Source organism: Phytophthora sojae, assembly GCF_000149755.1.
Source record: "Phytophthora sojae unplaced genomic scaffold PHYSOscaffold_3, whole genome shotgun sequence".
NCBI classification, from domain to species: domain Eukaryota; phylum Oomycota; class Peronosporomycetes; order Peronosporales; family Peronosporaceae; genus Phytophthora; species Phytophthora sojae.
In genome coordinates, this window is record NW_009258117.1 from 6,672,406 (window position 1) to 6,691,955 (window position 19,550).

Consider the following 19,550-nt stretch of genomic DNA (forward strand, 5'->3'; position numbering starts at 1 on the left):
CATGCATAGGAAGGATCAAAGGAGTACTTCATCAATCAATTTGAACATTGCAACGTATCCCAAACCAAAATAATAAACTTCTGTAGCGCTCCTCTGTCGTCCTTGGGTACCAATGTGCGCTGGTTGGGGCTGGTCCGCTTGTGCGAGCACGCGGCGACGTCTATACTAATACTTCACGCGTAGACTCCAACGACAGTAGTCGCGCTCAATCGTACTTCTCCACAAACGGGGTCGGGAAGGAGAACTTCTCGTTGTTGTCCGACTCGGACGCCCTCTCCGACGCAGTCGTCGAGCCGCCCGTGCCGCGGTACGACTTGCGCTGCTCCGTAGGCAGACGGATCTCCATCTCGGCCACGCGCGTCATCGTCGTGGTGAGCAGCAGCATGGCCTCGTTGTACTGCTTCTCTTGGTCCGCCACGCGGGTCATCAGAATCTTGTTGCACTCCTCCAGCGTCGCGATGCGGTGCTGCAGCGCACTCACGTCCGCGGTCTGGTGGTCGCTGTCCGTAAGACTCACAGTCGTGTCGCTGATGGCCGTGTTGCTGCCGTGCGTACGGCCACCGCTCGCCACGCGGTTCGGCCGTGCACCGGCGGTGTTTGTGCTGTAGCGTAGGTTCATCTGCGGGCCGGGGACGTTCGAGGGGCGGCCCATCATTGAGTGCGTGGACTCGGCGCGAGTCGTGCGCGCGCCGTTCATACGAGATCCGAGCGGGTTGCTGGGGCGTGAGCTGTTGTATAGCATGCTGTTGTTGCTGATCGTGTCCGTTGCTTCGGGTACCGTCGAAGGTGCCGACACCGTCGACGGAGGCGGCAGCGACGTTTTGGTGCGCAGGTTCGGACCCTTCTTGTCAGTCGGAGGACCAGTATTAGACACCTGACTTCCAGACGCACGGGCTGCCCGGCCGGCCGCACCTGACGCGGTGTTGGCCGACATGGGGCCGTTGCGGTGGATGCGGTAGCAGTCACCACAGACCGATCGCTTCTTGGAGTAGTTGGGCAGCATGATCTTGCCAGCCACGTGCTTCTTGCACAAGTACGTGAAGCAGCCCTTGCACTGATACTTCTTGCGGAACATGGAGAACTTCTTGTAGCACACGCCGCACACACCTGCGTTGTGGTCGGGCTCATAAATTGGTCGGCCGTAAGCAGAATCATCAAAGTTAGCGGGAGCTGGAGCTGCCGGTATCTCGCGCGCGCTCTTAGAGCGTGCAGGCCCCAACGCAGGCGGACCATGCGCCTGCACAGACGGCGACGCAGTAGGAGGGGACAGCGTGTCGGTCACCAACGGCTGCGTGGTGGTGGTAGTATTGCCGTCGTTCTTCCGAGGAATGGGCACCGTCTTGGACAAGTTGGACTGCGACTGCACCAGCGTGCCGTCCACAAAGCTGAGTGTCGTCACCATGTTCTGGCTGTGCTCGAACGGGTTTGTCGAGGCGCTGAGGTCGAAGGCCGCGCCGATCGGGTTGGACGGCGGCAGCGACGCGTTCGGGCCGCTCATGGACGGCGGGTGCAGCATGCTCTCGCGCAGCAGCTGGCTCTGCATCTCGATCTCCCTCTTGACATCTTCGTAGTCGAAGGCCTCGTCGTCGTCCTCGCTTAGGTCCAGGTAGTCCTGCTCCGCGCGCTGGAGCATCTCCATGGCGCCCTGGGGGAGCTGCATCTCCTTGGCGAGCTGAATGACCGTCTTGCCCGCGGGCGTCTCCTCCATGAGCGAGCTGGGGCGCGCGTCCACGAGCAACCGCAGCGTCTCGAGCGGCGCGCGCGCCTTGACGGCGATGTGGATGGGCAGGTACTGCGCGTTGTTTTTGGTGATGACGGCCTCGGGGAAGGCCGCGAGCAGCGCGCGCACGGCTTTGGGGGGCGTGTCGTCCTCTGTGCAGGCCCAGTGCAGCGGCAGCATGCCATGGTGGTCCTTGTGGCGCGCGAGCTGCGGCTCGGACGCCACGCGGTCGATGAGCGTGGTCCACTTGCCCATCTCGGCCAGGCGGATGCCCTCCTTGTAGTGCGGGCGCGAGCTGCGGTCGACGCCCAGCGAGTCGGCGCGCACGGAGCGACGCGTGTCCTGCGACTCGCGGTGCTGCTGGTGCTGCTGCTTCTTGTCCGCGGGCTTGCGCTGCGGCGGCTTCTCGCTGTCGCTGCCGCTGCTGGAGCTGCTCGTGTCTGTGACTGCGGTGGCCGCCTTCTTGAGCTCAGGCGTTGCGGCCGCAGCTGCTGCGGGCTCCTCAAGCATGGCCATCGCTGCTGGCACGGAGGAACCGCTCGGTGCCTTTCTGGTTGTGGCCGCGGGGGGCGCGCGGCTGGTTCCCTCGCGGCGTCCGGCGCGTTGTGCCCTCGTCGCCGCGCATGGGATCGCCGCGCCCGGCCTATGGCGCATCACGCGTGACCTGCTGGCCACAATCGGACGCGAGCAGCTACGATAGCGGATTCGACGGGGTATGAAGGACAATGGGAGAGGTAGAGACAGATGCTGTATGGGATCTTACACATGGTGTGCGGTGTGTGTTAGCCACGATATGACGGAACAGAGGGAACAATTGTAGAGACCGTAGATGCGCCGAAGGTCTAATCCGAAGTGCGCAGACTTGCAACGGGACGACGCCGGGGCCTTGCCCCGCCACTTGGCCTCGTGCCTGTGTGTCACCTCGCTTCAAACGCTTCCGCACCCATGCCAGCGATACATTGGCGCCTCCATCCGCCGCAATGAAGACGTGGCTGAGTTGCTGGGGCTGCAAGAATCTCCCAACTTGGTGTTGTGATACAGCAGCATCTCCGATACGCTACGCAGGTGACATGCTTGCGCGCAGCGGCCGTGGCCCGCGGCATCTTGGACGGAGCTCTCATATGGCAAGAGAGAGTGCTTTGGTCCCACCCCGCATCAAGCAACTTGCTTGAAGCAAGACCCCTGCTCGACCGTCGTGAAGGCGCGGTCCTCGGCCGCCGAGGTTTGGCGACTCAGGACAAGCCGTGGATGGTGCTGTTGCCATAGAGTTCTCCATGGCTCCTCGCCAACAGCTCATCCATCCTTAGGCTATCCCTACCTGCATCTGCAGCGCCGTCACGTTTGCAGTCTACGCGGAGGCCGTTACCGGTATATCGCGTCGCTCGAGCTTTCATCATGTTCAACTTCTCCGGACTTGAATGCCCAGTTCGTCTCCGCATTGCGCGCGTCCAGCTGCTCGCCAGGATGTCTAGGTGCGCGTATCTGCTGGGTGGCATTGTCAAGTTGATTCAGGCATCCACGGGCTGAACCAGAGGCCTCTCCGCTGCAGGAACCTCACAGAGTGCAGCCACTGCACGCCCGCATTGACTCATTCTCTGCGAAGTCGGCAACCGGATTGATGCTGGCGATTTGCTTCTCAGGTCTCTCTCTCCACTGTAACTTTACCATGGAGTCCATGAGGCAAACAGGCTTCCGTCACGCAACCAAAGTCGAAGATCTTCCCCGCTGGACTCTGCTGGCATCGGACACTAGCAAGCATTGCGACGCTAATGAAGCACGCGCCAAGCAGCGCCAACTTCAACGTGGATCAAACCTACTTTATCCAAGATAAAAAGGGTCAGATCGCACATACTTTATCCAAAATAAAAGGGTTCAGACCAAAGTACTATCCTCCACAAAATACTTCGCTCCACCCTCCCCGTCAAAAGTAACGACCTCCTGTGTCAAAGCATTGCCGTTCCCAGAAATGATACCCACAGCCGAGACTTCTTCGCCCGCCAGCGCCGTACAGGTCGATGCGGACACCACCGCTGCGTCCACATCTTTCCCTCCGCCCTCCCAGCCTCCTAGGAAAAATTCAGCGTTGCGCGCGAAGCGCCCGGCGCGCGAGCGCCAGAGGAAGCAGCGCTATGAGCTTCTGCACAGCATGACTGAAGGTTCGAGATGTTTTGCATTGATGCGGGACGTATTGCAGCCTTTGCAATCGTTTAATAATCCTTTTCCTCCTTTCTATTCGACAGAGGAGCGTCGGATTTTCTTGCAGCAAGAGGCTGCGGACAAGGAGGAAGCTCTGCAGCGTCTGCAGCGAGCGGCGGCGACTGACTCCACCAACCAGCGAGTTGCCATCGATCTGGGCTTCGACAGCATCATGAACGACAAGGAGATCCGAAGCCTGGCCAACCAGCTCAAGCTCAGCTATGGCGCGATCAAGCAGATGCCCGAGCCGTTCCAACTGCTCTTCTGCAACCCCAGCGAGCAACTGGAGCACTCTCTGGAGCGGTTCGGCGCCAGCCACTGGCACGTCCAGTGGCGGCGTGGCGCTGATAGTGTTGCAGAACACTTCTCTCCTGACGAGCTCGTGTATCTGTCGCCCGACTCGCCGAATGTGCTGGAAAAGATGGATCCGACCAAGATCTACGTGATTGGCGGCATCGTGGACAAGTCTCGCAAGAAGGTAAGGAAGGAAATCTATGAGCTACAGGTGTTCTTGGTTCTTGTTGACAGCTAACAGGAGCGGCGCGTGCTGTAACGCATCGCAGGGGGCTACACTAAACACAGCTACTGAAGCAGGTATCAGGACGGTTCGGCTACCGATTCAGGAGAACATCCCGGAGCGACTGGATCACATCTTGAACGTCAACACGGTCGTTGACGTGTTGATCAATTTCCGAGAGCTTGGTGACTGGCCGCGAACGCTGGAGATCGCGCTACCTCAGGTGCATTAGAATATGACGACCGAAATTGCCGTGGTTTGATCAAAACTGTAGCTTACGATTTGCTGTGCGAATGTCTTGAGCAGCGCAAGCGAAGCCAGATTGGACGGAAGGCCGTCCGCCGGCGACAGAAGCAGCAAATGCTGCAACACTCAACGGCTGAGCCTCCAACAGAGCATGTCGACCTTGGTAAGAAGACTCGAAGCAACAGCGACAAGTGTGACGAAACAGGAAACCCCGAATCAGAACTGTCCCCCGTCGAAGACTTGAATTTGTGGTTGGAGGATGGAGCGGCATGATCGGTATCTAAAGTCTATGACAATTTGCCAGTTGTTGAAGCCGTTGAAGAAGCGTCACAATAACAGCAGATTTTCTGAGAGTGCGATCACAAGGTTTGGATCGAGTTCGCCGCTCCGTTCCCCATCGTGCCGACAACGTAAAGCTGACATTCGCGCCAGTCGTGCTAATGCGACGATGTCAATCACGACCGTTATCCTGCCATATATACTTGCTCCAGGAAGTTGTCAGTGCATGGTCACCTTGGGTTTCACCGTTCGCCACTGCTGCAGGTGCACGACTTCGACCATGTCGTCCAATCATCGCAGCAAACTCTGCGCAGCGCTTGAATCCCGAGCAGTGTAAGCAGTGGGCCGAAAGAGGAGTCTGGAGCGTGCATCACGTCTTGACCATTGGGCTCAGGCCCCGTGCGATTCGCCTGCCCCGTGAAGCCGCCCCCCTTCAAAAGGAAGGCACCGCGAGGTGAATCTCACCGAGTGTGTGAGGCCTTGCCAAAAGATACTCGACGGTCCAAATTGTTGTTGGCCCACACCAACCGCCGCAGTAGAAGACTTAGATATAACTCGTCCAGCTTTGCGGATCAGTTCCACGTCTCTACGGGGATACGCTCCGCCACGAGGGTAGCCGTGTCTTCGCCGCTCTGATCGTTATCACAAGTGTCAGTTGTTGAAGTGTACAGCTTCACAAGTCGCAGATTTTCATTGTGAATTCTTGTCTTGAGAAATCTGCGACTTGTGAGAATTATTGTTGTTGGGATAGAGTGACCTTTTGATTTGTATAGAGCGAGATCGAGAGAGAGAGAGAAAGTCTCATTTCCGATGGAGCCCGCCACCACGTCGTTCTTGTCGCCCTCTTCACCCCCCAGCTTATTATCAGGGATGCCTACGCGCGCACCTTCAACTCCTGCAACAGACACGACGGCGCCCGCTGCACTGTCGTTGCGATGCTGTGCTGTCCACGGTTGCGAGGGTTATCCGCAACGCACAGGCTTGTGTCGAGCACACGGAGGCCAAGGCGGTCGCTTGTGCCTGGTGGAAGGCTGCGACCGACGAGAGCAAGCCAAAGGCGTGTGCCGACTTCATGGCGGTCGGACGCAGTGTCGGATGGATGGGTGCGAGAAGGCCGCCCAGAGTCGAGGACTGTGTCGAGCGCACGGTAGGGGCGAAGGGAAGCAGTGCGTTATCGAGGGCTGCGCGCGCAGGGAACAGGTGAACAACCGCTGCAGGATCCACGGAGGGAAGGAGAAGTGTCGGGTGCGTGACTGCTCCAAGTTCGCACATCGAGCTGGAATGTGTCGAGAGCACGGAGGCGGGGGAGGGAAACTGTGTATCGTGGACGGATGCACGCGGCGCCAGCAAGCCAAGAACAAGTGCAGGATTCACGGCGGACAGGTGCTGTGCGAGGTTGAGGGGTGCAGCAAGTGCTCGCACAGAGGAGGCGTGTGTCGTGAGCATGGCGATGGATCGGAGTGCCGGGTGGAAGGCTGCATCAAGTATGTGCACAAGGGAGGAGTGTGTCACTCGCACAATATGGAGAAGCAGAGTTAGCACTTTTCTTCAACGACGCTATGTACTACTGGGTTGCCGCAGCAATAGAGAGTCAAGGACGCTATCGACAAACTGACGGCTTTCTTGTGGTGGTCCGTATAGATGTGGAGAATTATCGATTGGTTGAATTTACCTGAGGTCTCCGTCTTCCACAGTTGGTGTAGACTCACAACCATCTACTCAAAGCGAAATGCCGGTATAGCATCTGGGGAATTTTGCAAGCAAATTAATCATCGTACGAAATCCGATTCCAATGGTCAGATAGTCACGTACGCACCAGGTTTTTCCGTTCGGTCTGCAACGCAGTATTCCAGGACTTTAAGCATTTATGGGCTGGGCTCTCCACTGGTGTCAGTCTAGGAATCGATACTACCCTCGTCACATGTCGAAGCTGCAATAAGTACGTAAATGCATGTGGGTGGCGGTCCCAACTACACAGTAGTTCTACTAAACATCAAGGTCGGCACCGATTTTTTTTGAAGTGTAGGATTTTCTAAAAAGGAAGGACCAATCGACAATAGATTCTCAGTGTAATCACTATTACTACTACTTAAGCAATTAATGCACTATGGCGCTCCGGAGATTTCCCAAGGCTTCAGCTCGAGAGTCATTCTTTGAACCCAAGACGAACTCGAGGGGGTTTCGCCGAGTGCGTTACTGCAGTATTAGTTGATAGCGAGGGTCTGAATTGTGACTTTAACCACTCATGCAACTGGTTGTTCCTTTCCGCGGATCTGGACCCCAACAAGCAAAAAAACAATCATGCGCACTGAAAATAATGAAGTCTTTCGTGCTAGTTGCATTTGTGTTATGACTGTCGGCAAGTTGCCTCAAAAATTTGAGTTTGAAGTTTATTACAACCCCTTCATGTAGCTTGTTCTAGATTGCTAATCCAGTCGGGGTTAGGCCCTCGTACATGTAGTATCTGTAGTTGCTACAATAAGTACTCCTCATACAAAGTCGCGCGCTGCACGAAGAAGCCCTGAAATTACAGACCTATATTTTTGTAGAAGGTAAAGCCCAATTGCTCACTGCAGCGCATCTCCTGCGCCTGCTTCGCAGCCGCAGCATCTGCAAAGTTGACTTGGAACTTAGCAATACGTCAGTATCCTGGAGCATTACCCTCTACGATCAACTTCTGCTCACGGAACAATATGCTGTCGGCTACTATTCACTTCATGACTTCACCGCCTATTGCTTCTTGTTAATTCAATTTTTCGATACTACGTATTGAACATTTTTTTAATTAAAAAAGTAACGCAACCACTAGCTCATGCAGAGTTGGTTTCCGACCTATTGGGGTTGGTCCCGCGAGTCGCGTGCCGCGATCCATCAGCTTTTACACAGAGCGGCATAGTTGTGATGGGAGCGGAGGTGGGTCTTGCCAAATGGACAGACCTTTGTCGGTGTGCTTGGCGAGCGCAGTCGGCACGGCACGGTACGGCGTAGCTCAAACCGTACGTGATGATCGTGGACGTTTCGGGGGGGGGGGGGGGGGGGGGTTAGGCTCGTAAGAGCGACAGGGATGACCGGTTGTGCTGCGACAGTAGTCATCGGCAACCACATAACGTTCTTGCTGGTGTGGACTAGCGGCCATCCATATGTCCAGCGTTCGTTTTGCGCGTCTCCGAGTGCTCTTCGAAACTTTCGAATCGAAAGCCTCGGATTTCTTTCGAAAAACACAAGTCGCCGTTCGGACTTGGTTCCAGTATCCATGCGGACCCCACGCGCCCCCTCGCCGCACTGGCGCTGCCAAAAAAACACACGGAGTTCCGTGCAAAAACACAACTTCACGGCAACCGAATGATGTATCCGCAACATCAAGATCGTACATAAGCGGAGGGGGGCGACGACACAGGCAACATTCAGGCAATTTACTAGGGCTTCGCGGGGGCTGAGATAGCAAAAATAAACTAGGCCGTCTGCGACTTAGCTGGGAACACTTATGAGAAGAAGTGCTGTATTCGGCAGTGGTAGATGTTGCAGTGTCAAGTTGAAGTGCTTGTCCGTGTTTAGGTCTTTCGCAATTAAGATGAAGTCCAAAGCACTATATAGTAATTGATATACGGACAGCCCTGTCAGATTCGGCAGAGTGGGACCAATAGAGAGTGGAAGGTTGTAAAATTCATGCAGGCTTCACATTGATTCAAATGTACTGAATTACTAAAACTTGAGCTTAGTGGAGGTTGCGTGCGGCGCATGTGCATGCATCATTGAGCTTACTATCCCCGGATGCCTCCAACAATTCCTGAGAGTATCCTGCGTAACTCCGTCCCAAGCATGTGACGCCCACTCCACAGCATACTTTTTCACCTTGTCGTCAGAAAGATGACTATATCGCTTCTTATATTCATCGCTTGATACTTGAAATGTTTCTGGTAGACCAGAAAGCGGGATGCACACGTGTCCACACTGAGATCCCACCAGAAATTCGCAGCAAGAAGCACACGCAAAAATCCCACTCAATGACGGATCTGCAGCTGCCGCTGATTCTTGGCAGCGTGCGTATTCAGCTACGCCTGGGGGAGAATCCAATACTCTCATCAATCGTTCCCGCACTGATTCACTTTCACGAACGTGCTCGTCATTGAAAACGAATGCATCTGGATGACCTCCACAGCAGTAATGGTAAGCCAAAGCTAATCTCGGATCAGCCGTAAACTTCTGTCCACTCTCCATCAAAGCCATTTCGTCATCAGTTATGCTGTTTTTCAGCAAGATAGAATATGCTAAGTCCTGTAGACGTTCATCTTGACCTCGTTGCCGCGACTCTTTTTCTGCAAATAAAACAACAACCAATCCATCAGAGACTAGAATATTGCATCGAATCGAAACAATACCATGATACCTTTTCTTTTCTTCTACGTAGCCCGGGATGCTCGCACAGTATCTGCAGGCCGCTTCAACTTGTTTTGCTTTGTAGCCATCTCTGCAGGCGCCATATCGCTAGAACCACGATCTGCTACACCCTCTCGGCTACTAGCGAGAGTCTTCTTGCGCTTCGCGCGGTAATTGCGCGAGTAAAGAGCCTGCTTGCGCTTTTTATCTTGCGCCGCCACTCCAGCTGATGTTTCAGCGCTCTTCGTTTTAGTAGCTTCTTCCGTTGATACGTTGCCGTCAATATCGCACTCGCGCCGCTCGCAGCTACTTGCCGTGATACGAGAGGAGCCCTGGTCGCTGCTACCCACGGTCGTTTCTGCCAAAGCACCACCCGAGCGCGTTGCAATCTTTATTCGCTTGTGTCTGGCACGGTAATCCCGCATGTAAAGGGGCCGCTTCTGCTTCTTTCTGTTAAGCAGCTCTTCAGCAGCTGATTGCTTAGCGTTATCACGCTCGCGTTTCCTTTCCGACGCCACTACTTTGGCGGAATCAATACTGCTCGCAGTTGAAAGCGCTTCGAAAGTATTCGACACTCGCCTGCCTTCGCCACGGACGGCGCAGCTAGCATCCTTAGACATTATTCCGCCTTGAGATCAATAGGCAAACTGTCAGTAGTCAATCAGATCTATTCAATTCAATCATATCTTGTCACTGCCGTTGAAGTCGTTGAAGTTGCTGGGTCAACATTCACTATTCGAACTGTGCCGCGAAGGTTGCGCCAAGTTACGCTTACGCGTCCAAGTAATCCGTTGGGAGCTGTCCACTCCCTCATTCTTCGGGTGTTCCCAGTACAAAACAGATAAACGCACAGCGCACACGCCTTAGGCGCGCCCCACTTGCGGCGCACCAGTCGCCCGCACTGTGCCTTTATATTATGAGCATCCACATCTACCATATAATCAGACCTTTAAGTACTTACGATAATATCAATTTGCTTTCTTGCCTCCGCGCTGTTTTAATAACCAAATACAAACAAGTTATAAGCTGCAGCAACGCCCTCCCAAGCAGACGACTATTCTTACCTTCGTGCTGTAAATGCACCCTGATGTTGCTGCGGCTTCAGGCGTGAGAACTGGAAATGATTCGAATGAAACTTGATGATGCGATTGATGCTTCTTCATTGATAGAGACCGACTAGGTAATTATTCAGATTACCTATTAAGTCTATTTTCATAATATTTCAATATATGATGGATACTTAAACGCATGCGTTACACGCACGGCTTCATGCGACACCAAATAGGCAACCCGGAGCGTTGCTCCGGGAGGGTACACAGGTCGACAAATAGTTTCATGGACGACGATAGCGGATAATAATTGTAAATCCCAAAGTTGTTTTGTTTTTAATCCTTAAAAGCACTACCAATCCAACTCTCTAGTTGATTCTAACGTGGGCATCTACTGCGCCTGCTTCGCAGCCGCAGCATCTGCCCGAGAATGGGTAATTGAACAAATAGTTGCGCACATCGAAGTGTATCGATACGGAAATGATGTTTCAGCCAAACCTTTGTGAGGCTGGTAACCAGCAAGCCCCGCTCTTGTTTATCGTGGCGGGTTCTCAGGAACCGAAAGTAACCAATTGAGGTTGCCTAGTCTGATGACGCCATCGGTGACATAACACCCTGGTCAGCGTCCAATGGCTGCGTTGGCACCAGCAAAGAGAGAGCTATTTCATTAATTTTGCAGGTAAGGTATACTGTGCTCATTTTTTGTACTATGTTGTGTGCTAACGATCAGACGAGAGAACTACAGTAGCGGAACGAAGGAGCGACGCATGGTGCGTTGATCTTGACCATTTGACTTGAGGATGTTAGCTAAGTGACAACAATGATCCTCAATTCAAAAACAAAGCAAACAAACAAACTTTTAACTTGAGGGCTTGGGGAATAAATTGCGGAATGATATATACGCTAATGGGCTGATTCCTTGGAAATGGGTGCTTCAACGCCGGGAAAAAAGTCTTGTTCAAACGAACGATGCTCGTGTCACTGTCGAGTTGAGCTGATTGGTTTGGCGACAGACACGAGGTTGAGCATCTTCGGCTAAGAGTGATTCAGTATTGAGCAAATTGACATGTAAAAAAATGCAGCCTGCACCTAGACAAGTCATGTTGGCCATCTTCAGTTAAGGTTGGTCGATTATGGCGCAAATTGATACGCCTTCAGCGAAGCCATGACGCTTTCATAGTGTACTAGAGCGTCCGTAAGTGTTTGATGCCGGATTTGGTGAATAATAAAACGACGATTAGTATCAACCTTTGGTAAATAATGCGCATAAATCTTAGCATTTATCGACGGGTACCCGATATCGCGGTCCTCCTCCGTTAGGGTCGAGTACTTCGGCCAACAAAGAGTAGACGCGTAGCTTGCTGGTAAGACGCTAGAAGAAAGGAAGGCAATCTCGTAAAAATACAAAGGGTTTCTTGCTTTCAACGAGGAGAATTCACGACTGAATCCTTCACCACATCATGCGCGGCCGACGGCTACCCCGCCGGCCCGCTTCCTTTCCTACTGCAACCACTTGGTGACGCCACACCTCCCGTGCACGAGCTTCCTGGCGTCCATGACACCCGTCCTTGGCGGCTGGAGACCGAACGTTCCGCGCCCAGCCCGCCATCTCGCGGCATCTTTGCCTTGAAGAGTGGGATAACCACTCACACTTGATATGCTTGCCCGTCCTGCCCTTGCTCCTCTTGAATTTGCGCCTCTTCGTGCTCCAGCGCGCCTTCGAGCATCGTCAGGAAATCTGTCAGTCGAGGTCTCAACCGTGACCCGTGACAACTCTCCCCGACTTCAGGCTGCCGTCCTCGGCCAGCCTCGCCCTTGTCCTCACTCGTCGCAGTCGCGGGGCACGTCGGACCTTGCCCGTCCGCCTCGTCGACGACCACGGGCACCTCCGGCCCGTTCGTCACCGGCTTCGACGGTACCACCGCCGATCGACGACGTACGCCACGCAGCTTGTTGAGACTTGCCTTTTCTGCGCGCTCCTTCGCGTCCTTGCGCTCACACAGAGCGTCCAACCCCGACCTTGCGACCTTCTTCGGCGCCTTCGTCGGCATGCGCCCGTGGCAGCGTCGTACGAGATGGCTGTAAAGCCCACAAAGCAGCAGCACGCCGTTCTTCATCACGAAGTTCGGTGACATCCGTAGAATTAGCACGCGTAGCTGCACGTCCATCGAGAGAGCTCCGCTCTCGAGGAACGCTTTCATCGCCACCATCCACGGAGTCCACCCTTGCTCCTCGACGAACTTCTCGCTGTCGAGCCCGAACGAGTCCACGGCGGAGGGAGAGTCCGCCTCCGTCCTGCCGCCCTCGTCCTCTTCCTGCTCCTCCTGCGTGAGACGCGGACCCTCGCCTCGAGCAGCCTCTTCGAAGTCACGCGCGACCTCCGTTCTTCTCTCGTCGTTGCCCCGCTCTCTGGCTGGGACGATATCTCGCTCGTCCGCTCTCGGAGCCAGGTCCGGCTCGACCCGCTCGCTCAGGCGCTCATCGCCTTCATGCTGCTCTTCGATTTCGACGGCCGTACCCTCGTCGTCAGTCGCTCCAGTCATCCACACGTCCTCCAGACGCAGCGGTCGTCGCACTTCTCCACGGCCCTCATCTCGGCCCGAACGCTCCCCGACTTCGTCGGCGCCACGCCCTTCGGGCGTCGCCGCAGGGATCCATACGTCTTCAAGCCGCAAAGGTCGTAGCCGGCCCGGACCGTCACCTTCGAGACGTCCGGGCGGGTTGAGCAGGTCGTTCATGGTCACCGCGCCAATAACGGGCCGCTGTCTAAGCCTCGACAGGCCGTCCGCGTGACCCATGAGCGACCCTGCACGATGATGAATCTTGAAGCGTAGCTGGGACAACTCCATAGCCCAGCGCGCCAACTTCGCGTTCGTCGTCCGCGTATTCTCACCGAAGATCCAGGTCAGGGCCTGGTGGTCCGTATACAGGTCGAACTCCGCGTGGTCGAGATAACACCGGAACTTCCGCGTGGCCCAGACCACGCCCCAGCACTCGATCTACGTTGTACCGTCCGATCCAGTTCCGCTGGGACCCCACCAGCATCTTGCTCGCGTAGGCGATGGCCCGGTCTCGGCCGTCCATCTCTTGCATCAGGCACGCCCCCACCGCCAGGTGCGAGGAGTCCACGTACAGCTTGAATCTCTTGGTGAAGTCCGGATACACCAGGATCGGCGGGCGTACCAAGCTGCGCTGCAGCTGGTAGAACGCCGAATCGCAGTCTGCACTCCAGCAAAAGACCGTCTCCTTCTGCTTCAGCCGTTCCAGTGGCGCAGCGATCGCAGCATACCCAGGGATATATCTCCTGAAGTAGCTCGTCAGCACGAGGAAAGCACGCAGTGTGTGTAACTCGTGCGGCTTCGCGATGTTGAGTACCGCCTTCACATTCTCCGGGTTGGGCAGTATGCCCGAGGGCGTCACTATGTGACCCAGGAACGCAACCTGGTCACGACCCCAATGGCACTTTTTCATCTTTAATTTGAAGCCCGCCGCTCGGAACCGCTCCAGCACCTGCCGCACGCGGACCAAGTGGCTCGCGAAGTCGTCGCTGAACACGACGCAGTCATCCAAGTACACTAGACACGTCCTCCACTTCAAGTCGACTAGCACGTTCTCCATCAAGCGCTCGAAGGCCGGCACTGCATTGCACAGCCCGAACGGCATGACGAGCCACTCGTACATGCCGAACTTGCTCGTGAAGGCCGTCTTCTCGACACTTCCAGGCTCCATGGGCACGTTCCAGTACCCGGACGCGATGTCCATCGTCGAGAAGAGCTTCGCCCGCCCCAGGACGTCCAAGATGTCGTCGATAAGAGGCATAGGGTAGCTGTCCTTAACAGTGACTGCATTGAGCTTCCGGTAATCAATACAGAATCGAATTCCACCATCCGGCTTGCGTATCATCAACACTGGGCTTGCCCACGGACTCGTAGACGGCCGGATGAGGTTGAGCTCCAGATACTGCTGGATCTCCACCTCCATCACGTCACCCTCCGCCTTCGACACTCGGTACGGGGGCTGCTTGATCGGAGCATCCTCCCCCGTGTCGATGCTGAACTGTAGCAAGTCCGTCCGCCCCGGACGCTTCGACGTCTCGACGAACATGTCTTTGAAGTCGTCCAACATGCTCGCGAATAGCTCCTGCTGCTCGGTGTCCATGGCCGAGTCGCTGAAGTCGGCTTGGAGGTCTTCCGCGACCACCTTGGCCAGCTCCGATTCCATCTTCGCCTTGCGGGCGTCCTGCGACGGATCCTTCTCGGCCGACACCGACCCAATGACCTTGCTCACGCCCTCCGACCCGGACGGCTCTTCACGCTCGAACGAGAAGGCCGACTCAGGCACGGCGGACGCGACGGCTATCACGGCGCCCTCACTGATGACCATCTCCTCGGTCGAGGCGTTGCAAACCTCAACCAGGACTTGCCCTTGATGCACCGTGCACAGCGTCCTGGCCACTCGCAGAGACGCCTCACCACCAGCGAGTCCTTCGACGAGCACGACGGAGCCCTGCCTGGCGCCGCCGCGCACCCTCGATCGTACCAACGCCTGCGAGCCGGGCTCGAGACGCACGGTCGCCGCAACACTCGCGGAGTACGACTCCTCCACGCGAGTTTCGCCCAACGGGATCACCTCGCCCGTATCCTTGAGCGTCATCGTCTGCGCTTCCATGTCGATCACGGCACGGAACGACTGCAGTGAGTCCGTGCCCAGGATCGAATCGACGTGCAGGCGGTTCACGACCGCGAACGGCAACAACTTCTCCACGGAGCCAAGTGTCACGGGCAGGTCGATCACGCCCTTGATCTGGACCTCGTGCCCCGTGACACTGTCCAGTCCGCCCGTGTACGGTCTCAACGTCTCGGCAGAACGCCCAAGCCACTTGAGCACCTTCTTGTCCACCAGACTCGCGATCGCGCCCGTGTCCATGAGCATCTCCGTCGGCACGTCGCCGATGAAACCTCCCGCCAGGGCCTCAACACCACCCACACTTCCAATCACGCGCTTGCCTTCGGGGACGACTCGTTCGTCGTCTTCATCCCCATCGTCCACGGGTCTTAGCCCCGGTTTCCGACGTCTCGGCCGCCCTACGGCGCCGATCACGTGAACGCAGTGAGGGCTATCCTCTTCCAGAGCCTTGTCTCGCTCAGGAGGCCCCTTCACCACGCACACCGTGCCGCCCACCTGGAACGACACGTGCTTCTCGGTCTTGCTCGGGGCACTATCCTTGCCCACGCGAGCCTCAGCCACTCCTCGTTTCGCGCGCAGCTTGAGCTTCTCGCAGATAGCCGCCGCCTCCCCGGCGTAATATCGTTCGGACCAATCTGCCAATACTCGCAGCCGCCTCTCGTCGACCCCCTTGAACGAGACTCGGAGTTGCCCACGTAGCCACTCCTTCTCGTCCTCGGCCAGGCCGGCCGGGTTCTTGTCACGGAACGGGGGCACCTTGCCGTCGGCGCCATCCTCACCGTCCCTCACCAACCCCTTCAGCCGTCGGTGAACGACCTTCCGTATCACCGACCGACTGGTAAATGGGACCGTCTTGTCTTCATGGTCCATCTCGTCCTTGGTCTCGATCTCCGACGCTGCCTCGTTCGTAGCGAGACTCGAGCACACATTCCTCACGACTTCCTGCTCTACCGCAGCCTCATCTTTCCCGTGGTCCCTCGCTGACCCGATAATCCCCTTTTCCATTCCACCGCTCACCCGAGCCGCGGCACTCGTGGCCTCGACGACTCCTTCGCGTGGGTTGGGACTGTCAGCGACGGCCGCCAACGGGCCTGTCGACTTTGCTTCTGGTTTCTCGTAGGGCCCGTGCCCCTTGAAGTCACGATTGGCGCGCTTCGCCTCGCTGGACACCGCCAGCGTCTTATCGTACCATTCCAGCCAGTACTCGGGCGTGGAGCCGGCACGCCGCGCCACCTCCTTCGTCCGCTTCAGCTTCTCGACTGGAATTCCGAGCATCTTGCTCATCTCTTCGATGCTCGTCGCCTTCTGCCTTGCGGCGTTCTCCTGCATCCGCCGCTTCATCTCCACTTCGTCACGGGGGAACAGCCGTTCCTCCAACTCCTTGTCGTACTCCTCAGGTTCGTCGCTCGCCAGCCCATACTCATCCTGTTCGAGCAGCTCCAGCTCTCGGTCGGTGAACAGGCGTTCATAGCGAGCCTGAGACGCTCTACCCTTGGTACTCTCAGTCGAAGGTGTTCCGCCCTCCTCGGCACGGCCCTGAGTATTCGACTCGGCCGTGTCGTTTGCCTTGGTCACGGTGGAGAACCGCTCCAGCCGCGCGACCTCAGCATCTTCAATGCAATCGTCCAGCGTGTCCGTGCCAGAGGTAACCTCGCGGGGTAACCCTCCAGCGTCCAGACCCGACGCTGCTTCTTCCGTTTTGATCGGGACAGTGCTTTCCGTCGCACCACCCGCGTTTGCCATATCATTCGGACCAGTGCTCTCCGTCGCGCCGCCCTTGTCGTTCATGTTGCCCACGACGGCGTTCTTCATCGCGCCGTCGGGGTCCTTGTCGCAGTCCGCGCCCGAGCTCTTCGTTGCTCCGGGGACGCGCATTCCAGTCAAGACGGTGCCCGCACGCACCACCTCCTTGTTCACTTTCACCGTGACGGAGCTCTTCACGCGCCCGTCCGCGGTCACCTTCAGCACGACCAGTTCGGCTTCGCCGTTCTCGCTCGTGTCGTCGTCCAGTCCTTCATCGGCAAGTGTGCCACGCGGAGCAGTACCTACCTTCTCTTCTGTTTCACCACTAACATTTTCCGTCGATTCCCCGGCCAGCACGCCACCGTCTTCGTCACGCGACGCGCTGCCTTCGTCCTGCAGAGCACCCAACCGTTCACCGATTTCCGCAATCGCCGCCACGACGTGCTCCGCTGTGTTGCCCGTCAGGCAAGAGGAAGGAGCGACACTTCCTTCCCCCTCCTCCTGCCCTCTTCACGCTCGGTTCAGGGCCTCCGCCAGCACTGCGGGGTCCTTCCCGGCCAAGCTCTTGAGCATATCCTTCAACTGCGCCTTGTACGGGCACTTCGCCATGAAGTGGTCCGTGCCGTCACACAGACCGCACTGCCTCGTCCTTTGGCCTTGAGCACCACCTCCTCCGTTGCCCCGAGAACCGCCATTCGTCGGCGTTCTGGGCAAGTAGCATTCCATGGAGAAGTGGCCGAACTCGCCACAGCGGTTGCACGTCCCCTTACCTCGGGAGCACGTCAAGCGACTGCACTTCCGTCGCTCGCAGCGACCGCAGACCGTCTCGCCTTCCTGGGTGCGCGTGTCAGGCGCCATGCGAATATGGAGTTGACGCTCCGAACCACCACCACCCGTTTCACCCGAACTCGCAGCCGCCGTCTGTGTCGGCGCCGCGGCATTGATCGAGGGTCGGCGAGGAGAACGCGGAGCCTGAGGCGCAGACGCGAGCGCCCTCTGCTGCTGCTTCATCATCCCGTGCATCTCGTGCACCGGATCGGCCAGCTTGGACTGCTCCGTCTTACCACCGCCGGACATCTTCCCGCTCTCGGCGAACTCGTCCTCTTCCTCCACTGGTCGATGCAGTCCTTTGAACAAGAGTAGCGTACCGGCCTCCTCGATCGTCGAGACCACACTCGCGTTCAGCATGGCACGCAACTGCTTGTTGCGAAGGTCCTCTACGAAGAACTCGTACCGCATGCGCGGCTCGTTGTAGCGGAGCGCCTCGCACATCCTGTTGACGCGGTCGCCCCACTCCTCGACCGACTCGCCGTAGTTCCGCCTCGCCGTGCGTAGCTGGCTCCACATTTGAGCCGGCGTACGGCTGACGAACCGGTTGTGGAAGCGGATCTTGAGCGTCATGAAGTTCTCGACCACCACTCTTGGCCAACCTTGCCCTTCATGCACTGCTCGAATGCTGTCAACCGCAGAGCGTCATCCATGCCCTCGGTGCACTTCTCGAACGACCGCCTGAACGCAGCAGCACGTTCGCTCGATGCAACCTCCGAGTAGAACGGCACGATCACCTTCACCGCATTGCGAAGCTCCGTGGGGATGCCACCCACGTGGGGGCCTCCATACGCAACACTCCTTGCCTCATTGGTCGCACCTACTCCTCCACCTTGGCCAGCTCCAAACGCGGGAGCGAGACCAGCCGAAAGAGGGGCAGTGTAGCCGGCGTACCCTTGACCGTACCCGGGCGTCTCCGACGTCACCGGGGTCACGTACTGCTGGTAGCCCGGCTGCTGCCCGTACGATCCCATGTTCATGCTCAACGGAGTCGACGCGGCCGCCCCCATCGGCGTTGCAGCCGCGCTCGCAGCCATCTGCCCACTATAGACACCAGGCGCAGCCCCTGCGGACTGGCTCATCGGCATACTCGCCACCGGCGTCATCGCGCTCACCGGCTGGAACGAGGGGTAGAACGCGCTCGCGGGCGTCGCCCCGCCTCCGCCCATCGGCGTCTGCGCGATCGTCAACCCTCCGTACGAGGGGATCGCCGCCATCGACAAAGCGCTCGGAGTCGGCGCCGGAACCATCATGTGCGTCGGCGTCGGCACGGACGGCACCGGTCGAGACATGACCGTCGTAGTCTGCACAGGCACGCTCTGCATCGGAGCCGCGTTCGGCGTCGGCACTCCCGTGGCCGCCACCGTTCCAGCCGCTCCCCCAAGATATTGCTGCAGTGCCTGCCGCAGTAGCGAGCCGAGGTACGCCTCCGCCGAGGGGTTCACGTTCCCCGGAGCGGGCGCGCTCTGAGTCGGCAGGGTCGCCACCGTCGGCTGCGCAGACACCACCGGCTGGCTCACTGGCCACGCCGTGCTCGCAGCTTGATACGCTTGGGCAGCCGCACTTGACGTATGTGGCACCTGTCCCGTGCCTCCCGCCGTCGGCGGAGGTAGACTCGTTCCTCCTCCCTGTTGAACCGTAGGACCCTGGGATGCCGGTGGGGGCGTGCTCAAAGCCCGCGTCAATACCCGCGCCAGCAATTCCACGTTCGGATTCCCGCTCGACCCGTGAGTCCCACCCGACGGTACCGGCCCGGTACCTGCCGTCGAAGTGGTACTCGCGGAACTCATTGTCGAGGGAGCTGCCGAAGCCACTGTCGTCGCAGACACCGTGGTAGGAGGCGGCCCCGTGCTCGCCGCCGTCGGCGATGGCGGCTGGTATGGGACCGCCTCTGCCGATGGCGGCTGGT

At 57.5% G+C, this 19,550-nt stretch overlaps 5 protein-coding genes across 5 annotated transcripts; 2 read left to right on the forward strand and 3 right to left on the reverse strand.

Moving 5' to 3' along the window:
• Positions 1-205: 205 nt before the first annotated feature.
• On the reverse strand, positions 206-2,236 carry PHYSODRAFT_329351 (hypothetical protein; the record flags this gene model as incomplete). The annotated part of the gene is made up of 1 exon (XM_009525821.1): positions 206-2,236. One exon carries the CDS (start codon positions 2,234-2,236, stop codon positions 206-208), a length of 2,031 nt encoding a protein of 676 aa, XP_009524116.1.
• Positions 2,237-3,681: 1,445 nt separating this feature from the next.
• PHYSODRAFT_557474 (hypothetical protein) lies at positions 3,682-4,665 on the forward strand (the record flags this gene model as incomplete). Its single annotated transcript, XM_009525822.1, has 3 exons — positions 3,682-3,876; positions 3,961-4,394; positions 4,480-4,665. Exons 1-3 carry the CDS (start codon positions 3,687-3,689, stop codon positions 4,663-4,665), a joined length of 810 nt encoding a protein of 269 aa, XP_009524117.1. The 5' UTR covers positions 3,682-3,686.
• A 1,163-nt stretch (positions 4,666-5,828) lies between these two features.
• PHYSODRAFT_494387 (hypothetical protein) lies at positions 5,829-6,497 on the forward strand (the record flags this gene model as incomplete). Its single annotated transcript, XM_009525823.1, has 1 exon — positions 5,829-6,497. The coding sequence occupies one exon, from the start codon at positions 5,829-5,831 to the stop codon at positions 6,495-6,497; it is 669 nt and encodes a 222-aa protein (XP_009524118.1).
• A 2,861-nt stretch (positions 6,498-9,358) lies between these two features.
• Positions 9,359-9,955, reverse strand: PHYSODRAFT_329353 (hypothetical protein; the record flags this gene model as incomplete). The annotated part of the gene is made up of 1 exon (XM_009525824.1): positions 9,359-9,955. The coding sequence occupies one exon, from the start codon at positions 9,953-9,955 to the stop codon at positions 9,359-9,361; it is 597 nt and encodes a 198-aa protein (XP_009524119.1).
• Positions 9,956-14,758: 4,803 nt separating this feature from the next.
• PHYSODRAFT_416676 (hypothetical protein) lies at positions 14,759-15,316 on the reverse strand (the record flags this gene model as incomplete). The annotated part of the gene is made up of 2 exons (XM_009525825.1): positions 14,759-15,073; positions 15,125-15,316. Coding segments are annotated over 2 exons (507 nt in total), but the record flags the coding sequence as incomplete, so codon positions are not given.
• Between the last annotated feature and the right edge of the window lie 4,234 nt (positions 15,317-19,550).